The sequence below is a fragment of the Triticum dicoccoides genome, unplaced genomic scaffold (assembly GCF_002162155.2).
Source record: "Triticum dicoccoides isolate Atlit2015 ecotype Zavitan unplaced genomic scaffold, WEW_v2.0 scaffold19546, whole genome shotgun sequence".
NCBI lineage: Eukaryota > Viridiplantae > Streptophyta > Magnoliopsida > Poales > Poaceae > Triticum > Triticum dicoccoides.
The window spans coordinates 4,331-12,424 of NW_021232074.1; the positions used below are offsets into that span (position 1 = coordinate 4,331).

The 8,094-nt window shown below is 57.2% G+C and overlaps 1 protein-coding gene across 1 annotated transcript; it reads left to right on the plus strand.

Annotated features, from left to right (window-relative positions):
* The first annotated feature begins 4,027 nt into the window (after window positions 1-4,027).
* On the plus strand, window positions 4,028-5,410 carry LOC119344962 (mitogen-activated protein kinase kinase kinase 17-like). Its single transcript, XM_037615234.1, has one exon. The coding sequence runs from the start codon at window positions 4,088-4,090 to the stop codon at window positions 5,408-5,410; it is 1,323 nt and encodes a 440-aa protein (XP_037471131.1). The 5' UTR covers window positions 4,028-4,087.
* The last annotated feature ends 2,684 nt before the right edge of the window (window positions 5,411-8,094 follow it).

Genomic DNA, 8,094 nt, shown 5'->3' on the forward strand with positions numbered 1-8,094 from the left:
GTAAAATAGATGAAATGGAATAATTACATTGCAGTGTTTGGTTGGCAACATAAAATGGAATGGGTTTGCTTATCTTTCTCATGAGATTACCTCTCACATGTATATGCACAATTGTCACTCCCATAGCTCTTTCTAATTTTAACACATCATAAGAAAGTATATTATTATTTTTTACCAATGTCTGTGAAAATGCAAGTCAAAAAAATCTGTCAAAATACAAGTCATTTTACATGTCAAAAAATCTATCAAAATACAAGTCATGTACTCAAAATACACAAGGCTTTATTAACATGTGTCTGTTACGTGAGCACATCTAGAACCGCCGCTTATGAACACAACAACAAGAATCCATAACCTCAAATGGCTAATCGTCGTTGTTAGCCTGCTGCCCCCTGAATCAGATTGAGCCTGCCGCTGAATCCACAACCCCATTCAGATTGAGCTAGTAGATTTGGGAAAGAAAAGAAGAGAAACGTACTGAATCAGATTTAACTCGTCGCTGTTGTTTCTCTGCCGTCGTTAGCCTCTGTTGCCGATGTTCCTCTCTGCTGGTCGATTGAGGAGAAGAACCAGGTGCTCCCTCTGCCGCAGTCGCTCGCCCGCCGCTCGCCTGCCCGCTCGCCCGCGGGGAGAGGGAGAGACGACAGAGAGAGGTGAGGGAGGAGGTGGCGCCGGAGATGGCGGAGCCGAAGATGGGCGCGGGGAGGCGGCGCCTGAGATGGCGCAGCCGGAGATGGGCTCGGGGAGGTGGCGCCGGAGATGGCGGAGCCGAATATGGGCGCGGGGAGGCGGCGCCGGAGATGGTGCAGCCGGAGATGAGCGCGGGGAGGTGGCGCCGGAGACGACCGAGTACTCGCAGATATAGAGGAGAGACACAGGTGAGGTGAGAGCCACGAGCCGTTCCGCGTCGTTCCACCGAATTGGAGGTACGAGCACGTTCCACATATCAGGCGAATATTCCGTTCCTGTGAACCGGTGGGTTCCGGTTCCTCGACCCAACTAAACACGGGAATGGGCCTTTGGCATGGGATTGACCCGTTACATCCCACCTGATGACACAAACTAAACACACCCTTAAAGTAGTACGTACTACAGTGAAGGCTGACTTGTGTGGCTGTGTTACTTGGGGTGCACTTTCGGACGTCCAGTTCATGTGCAGCAGCCGTCGGAAGAGCGCTGCCGCTCCTTTTCGCGTCGTCTGTCAGCCAGATCTGACGCGTCGACGTTTGTTTCTGCGGATGGCTGGCACAAGAGCCTATGGTGAAATAATTTCCCGGTGTTCAATTGCACCATCATCGTCCGTGTGGTGCGCGCTGCTTTCTTCGGGAGACGGAGAAAAATGGACGGCCAGCCAAGGCATCATGGCCCATGCATGCAAGCTTTACCTGGCTCGATGGTGAAGTGAAGTGAAGTGAAATGGAATCCATCCATCCAGGGGCGGCGACGTGCGATGGCTCTGCTCTGCTCTCGCTGGCCAAGGAAGCAAAGCAACCCACTCGGCTCACGCGACGATCTGCGTACCAGCGTATCCAACCTTTCGGTTTCGGCGGCCCGCCCCCGCGCCGCAAAAGCATGCGTCTCCACCACTTGGCGTGATCGACAGGCATGGGCCAGCGGCGGCACCCCCAACTCCGTCCGCCACTCCACTTGTCCGCGGCTCGACGTGGCCGATGCGAGCTGAGCGGTACAGCAGCCGGCGGCGAAGACGTCGCGTGAGCGGCAGCCAGTGAACGTGCCTGCATGGCTGCATATGCATATGCACAGGTATGGGGATCGAATATCCCCTGCCTTCCTGTTCAAGTGTGGAAGTGGACGCACGCGAGATATTATTTTTTTTTAGAAAAAAAATGACTCCGGGCCTCTACATCTGGGAGATGCATACAACCACTTTATTAATTATTCTCGAGGACCTTGCAAAGTATTACAAACAATATACCTGAATCCACCATCTTGGCAACATATGCCGCTACTCTTATCCATATGATGAAGGGATGCTAGCTGGACCACTACCCAAACTACTCACCTAAACCTAACATCAAAAGCCGGAAGCCCCAGCCGAGCCACATACCGGGTCTGGGGCACAATTCGGTCAGACACACTCTTGTGTCGTCGCAACCATCTCCCACAGGTCCGTCTTCAGATTATATTGAGTCTTCTATCTTGTGTAGGCCACTCCGCCATCGACGTCACCATGACGCCAAACATCTCCGTCCACCACTCCTGCGCGAGTCCATCTCCGCGCATCGGACGCCGAGCCTCCACAGCGCCTTGCCGCCGATCTCCGCCGCCAAATGAGTGAGATGAAGTACCGCTCCACCACGGCATGTACAAGGTGAGGAAGGGCGAGGTCCCCATCGGAGACACGGCCGGAAGAGGAGCACCGCAGCCACGAGACATACTGCCCGGAGCTGTGACACGGTAGATCAGACTGGCTGCCACCAGGAACCAGACAAACTCGCCATGCATGCCCAGCATCCCCATGCCCAAGTCGGCGCCTCCAAAAAGGTGACGACGCTGTGGCGCCGCCGCCGCTTAGCCACCGGGGCTAGGGTTTTCACCCGGGCCCAGGGGAAGGGGGGAGACAGGGGAGGTTGAGCCTCGACGCCGCTACCAAGGAGGGAATGGCGTCCGGGATGTCATCGACGCCGTGACCGCCACTGGCGGCCAAGGGTTCCCCCCGGCCAAGCACCCTGCCGCCACCTCCGAACCAGCCACAGCATCAGCAGGCGCGTGCACGCCGGAGATCCAGGCCGGCCGGAGGTCATGCATCACGAGCGTACCAGAACGCCTCAGATCTGACGAGGGAAGTCCGGGGCCTCCTCGCGCCACGACCAGCGCCCACCGGGACCTCGCTGCCCGCGCAGTCGAGGGGACCCGGCCTACCTCACCGACGAGCACTCCCCGCCGCCGAAGGAGTGCCGTCCGCACCAGCGAGGCCGCCGCCTCAGATCCGGGCCCTCACCATCGAAAGGGAGCGGCCAGAGGCCTCGCCGCCGCCCTCACAGGCAGCCGCGCGGGGGCCCCGGCGACCGCCTCCGGCAGCGGCGAGGAGGAGGGGAAGGGGGAGGTGGCGGCACAAGGGAACCCTAGGTCACCCCCGAGTCTCCCTCGGGAGAGTGACGCGGGGGGAGGGACAAGCTTGCTCGGAATTTTCTCTCCGGTCGAGGAGATGCCCACGTCTGAGGCCTTCCGTCCGTCGTGAGCTAGCTTTCCCGGTCACGAGCTGTTGTCACCAGCTGTGAATTCTCTCAGGGTGAGGAAAACGGGGTCACGACGTCGCTTACATTCAGGAACAAATTGCTGCTGCTTCAGCTTCAGTAATCCCTCCGTCAGAGTATTGGTTCTAGATCAATGGATGTTTGGTGCAGACACACACGAAACAGTCCGGTGCTGTCTGCACCATAAGAAGTAAGTACAGCGGTGGACTTGGCCAACCACAGTGTCAAAGTACCAACCGTGGAGAGTTGAAGTGCAGCCGCTGACCTCGACCGGCGATTCGTCTACACCAGAGACGTGGGCACCAGCACACTTCTCGGTTTCAGACAGTCCGTCTCGCAACGACCGACCAAGACTTTGACAACTGCTGTGCTAGCGAGCAAGTACTTCCTCCTCCACGATAGTGCTACTACCTTCCAAGAACGCTCGGCTGAGCTCGAAACGCTCGCGCCATTAGATGGATAGAATGCGAGAGATTTGACACGGTTTTTGCCTTTTCCGGCTCGGGCACGAGATAAATTTACGCGGGAAGTAAGAATAGGCAGAGCGCTAAGCTTTGGTCAGGTCAAGCCCGGGACAGGCCGCGCATTCCCACTCACCGCCCAACCCCATCCGCCGCCGCGGGCGCGTGCCCAGACCCGAAACAGCTTGCTTCCCACGCCTTTTCGCCTGGATTTCCTAGTGCCCGCACACGCCTTCCATGTTCTAAACTTGCAATCTCTCCATCTTTTCCTCTCCACAAGTACTCCTTCCAAGTCCTATATATACGCACACCCGCCGAAAAAAGAAGGAACCCATCAGCAATTCAGCAGGCCACAAGCAAGCTCGACAACACAGAGTGCCAACAGAAACCACAACAATCCCACAGAAGATGGCGATGTCCGTGAGCAAGCAATGGACGCGGGTGCGCACGATCGGCCGCGGTGCGTCGGGGGCCGAGGTCTTCCTGGCCGCGGACGACGCCTCGGGGGAGCTCTTCGCGGTCAAGTCGGCGAGCGCGGCTTGTGCGGCGGCGCTGAGGAGGGAGCAGCGGGTGATGGCCGGCCTGAGCTCCCCGCGCGTTGTCTCCTGCATCGGCGGCCGCGGCGCCCCCGACGGCTCCTACCAGCTCTTCCTCGAGTTCGCCCCCGGCGGCTCGCTGGCCGACCAGATGGCGGCAGGCCTCGACGAGCTCGCCGTCCGCGGCTACGCGGCCGACGTGGCGGCCGGGCTCGCGTACCTTCACAGCGCCGGCATGGTGCACGGGGACGTCAAGGCGCGCAACGTCGTGATCGGCGCCGACGGCCGCGCCAAGCTCGCGGATTTCGGGTGCTCGAGGAAGGTGGGCGCGGACGTGCCGATCATCGGTGGCACGCCGGCGTTCATGGCGCCGGAGGTGGCGCGCGGCGAGGAGCAAGGCCCCGCGGCCGACGTCTGGGCGCTCGGCTGCATGGTTGTCGAGATGGCCACTGGACGCGCGCCGTGGAGCGGCATGGACGGCGAAGCGCTGGCCGCGCTGCACCGGATCGGGTACACGGAGGCCGTGCCCGAGGTGCCCCAATGGCTGTCCGCGGAAGCGAAGGACTTCCTGGGCAGATGCTTGGTGAGGCAGGCCAGCGACCGCTGCACGGCGGTGCAGCTGCTGGAGCACCCGTTCTTGGCCTCCGCCGTCGTCGAGGCGAAGCCGCAAGCCGTGGAGAGCAAATGGGTGTCGCCCAAGAGCACGCTGGACGCCGCATTCTGGGAGTCGGAGTCAGACACCGAGGAGGCGGAGCACGACAGCACGGCCGAGAGGAGGATCAGAGCATTGGCCTGCCCTGCCTCAGAGCTCCCGGACTGGGACTCCGACGAGGGCTGGATCGATGTGCTCTCCGCGCAGACAGAAGCAGCCGAGGCAGTGCCCGTGTCGACGGATGAGACGACCGACCTGGACGACGACGCGATCACAAGTGAAGAGGAACCAAGCGGCGTAGAGTCCCGCGTTCTCGCCATTACCTTGGACGTGGAGTACAGCGGCGTCCTTAATGCGGTAGAAGCCTGTGACGATTCATTTAGGCGTCACCAGTCGCTCGAGTGTTTAGCTTCCCACGAATTATCATGTACTGAATTGTTGCTTTGCAACAGAAAGACTAATGCAATTGATCTCGTTGTTGCACAAGCACTCTGTTTTCGTACTGCTGCTCTCTGTTTCACCCATTGCGACACGTTCGAGTAGGCGGAAGAAATTCACATGCTACTTCGCCTGTACTACTAACACAAGGTCGCGTCGCGTGGCCACGACTCCGACGGAGGAAATCCAGCATGAACTCACAAGCTTGCAGGCCACGCCGCACACCGAAGCTTCCACCGCGAAAGGACAGGCCAACTCCACCGCGCGATCCCAAACGGACGTCCGTTTTGTCTGGATTCTGTTCATTTGAGTAGCGATTTGGGGTCGTATCCGGGTCTGTCCTGGGATGCGGTGGACGTGCGCCTAGCGCGTGGCCGCATCCATTTGCCCCATCCTGTCCGTCAGGGCCAAAAATGCCCAAATTGCATCAAAACTAGTTTCTAACTCAAATATTTGTCTGAAAATTAAAATAGTTTTACAACTAAACTGAAATTGTCTTTAGTAAAATAGTTTTACAACCAAATTGAAATTGTCTTGACTGAACCTAAATTGGACCAATACATCTATTGGTTGCCAATGTGATCCCAGACGTGCTCAACCAAGTCATTTTGAATATTCAAATGAGTGTGCCAATCACACATCTCACGGTGGAATTGGACAAACTGTTCAAATGTGGCCGGATCTTGGTGCAGGGGCTCAATATTTTCACCTTGATAATCAAATCCTTGGTCGAAGATACTCTCATCACGCTCGTCCTCGACGATCATGTTGTGCATAATCACACAAGCAGTCATCACCTCCCAAAGCTTCCTTTCATCCCATGACAGTGCAGGGTTTCGAACGATACCCCACCGGAATTGAAGCACACCAAAAGCACGTTCCACATCCTTTCTAACACTCTCTTGCATTTGGGCAAATCTCTTTCTCTTCTCACCTTGGGGTTTCAAGATTGTCTTCACAAAAGTTGACCATTGAGGATATATACCATCTGCTAGATAGTATCCCTTGTTGTACTGGTGGCCGTTGATCTCAAAGTTGACAGGTGGGGAGTGGCCTTCTGCAAGCCTTGCAAAGACTGGAGAGCGTTGCAGTACGTTGATATCATTGTGAGAACCTGCCATGCCGAAAAAAGAATGCCATATCCAAAGATCTTGCGATGCCACCGCTTCTAATATGACAGTGCACCCGTTAACATGCCCCTTGTACTGGCCCTGCCAAGCAAATGGACAGTTCTTCCACTCCCAATGCATACAATCTATGCTGCCAAGCATGCCTGAAAAGCCTCTAGCTGCGTTGGTCGCCAACAATCTCTCTGTATCAGCGGTAGTTGGCTGTCTCAAGTACTCTGGGCCAAACACCTCGATCACGGCTTGGCAAAACTTGTACATTGACATCAGACATGTTGTCTCACTCATACGCACATACTCGTCCACCAGATCGCCTGGAATACCATATGCAAGCATGCGGATGGCCGCGGTGCATTTCTGATAAGAGGAGAACCCAAGCTTGCCAAGGGCATCCGTCTTGCACTCGAAGTATGGGTCATGAGCAACCACTCCCTCTCGGATACGATTGAACACATGCCTTGCCATACGAAAACGGCGACGAAATTTATCCTGCTTGAAGAGCGGGGTGTTGGCAAAGTAATCGACATAAAGCAGGGCGTGGCCTCTCTCCCTGTTGCGGTTCAGGTTGGGAGCACGGCCAGGGAGTGACCCCCTGTACCAAGGAAGCTGCCATTGAATATGGTCGTGAACGACCAGTGCAGCCACCACAAGATCTTCATCATGCGACGACGAATCGTCCGACGAACAAAGAAAGTGATGAAAGAAAAACTCGTCTCCACTGTCCATACCTTTGATGGCAAAAAGTCGAACACCTTCCGGTCGTGGTGGCGAAGAGGCCGCGATGATCACTCAACGCAGCAGGGATGGTTGCCGGCCGGCTACTGGCCGCTCTGGAGATCTCGTCGGAATCCGCCTTGAAGAGCGGTAGCCGGCGGTCGTGTCCCCTCCGCCACCGGCAAGGACGACGACGGCCAAACCTCCCCCGATAGACGATCAAAACTACGGAGAAAGCGCGGGCATGGTGGCGGCCACGTCGAGACGTACTTTGGTATGGACGGCGCGGGGCTACGCGGTGAGGAGGCGGCCGGAGAATAGAGGCGGCGCCGGCGGCGGGGCGGGGCGGGGAGAGAGGGTGAAGCGTTGGGAGCGGAGGGACTGCTAGTGTCCCCGACAGGCGGGCCACGGGGGGGACAAGGGCGTGCGTCGCGGTCGTCCGCGCGCGTCCGTTTTACCCCAAACCGAGCGCAAGTTTGGCCCGGGGATGGGTCGAAAACGGACGGAATCCGGACATTTGTCTGTTTGAGGCCGCGCGCTGGATCGACTCTTTTGTTCCTTTTACCCCAAACAAACGGGGCCGGACAGAATAGGGTCGCGCGGTGAAGTTTGCCTCACAGCAGCACACGCACTTGAAAGTTGATACTAGTACTATCCCGCGGCCAGTCAAAAACGTCTTGTTGGGCTACGTGGGTCCAGCCGAGTGGACGAGCCGACCGGTGAAAGCGAGACCTTTTCGACAAGTGAGCGTCGGATCCAGAGATGGCTTCGCCAGGTGGAGATTCTTCCAGCCACGACCGCCTTCCTCCTCCCGCGTCCCCTCGCCGCTGCCCGACGCACTCGCCGGCTCGTCGTGCACTTCTCGGTCGCGTGTCGACTGCGTGCTGGCACAAGTGACACGTATGTGTTCCCTCCGTTTCTAAATATAAGTCAATATAAGTCTTTGTA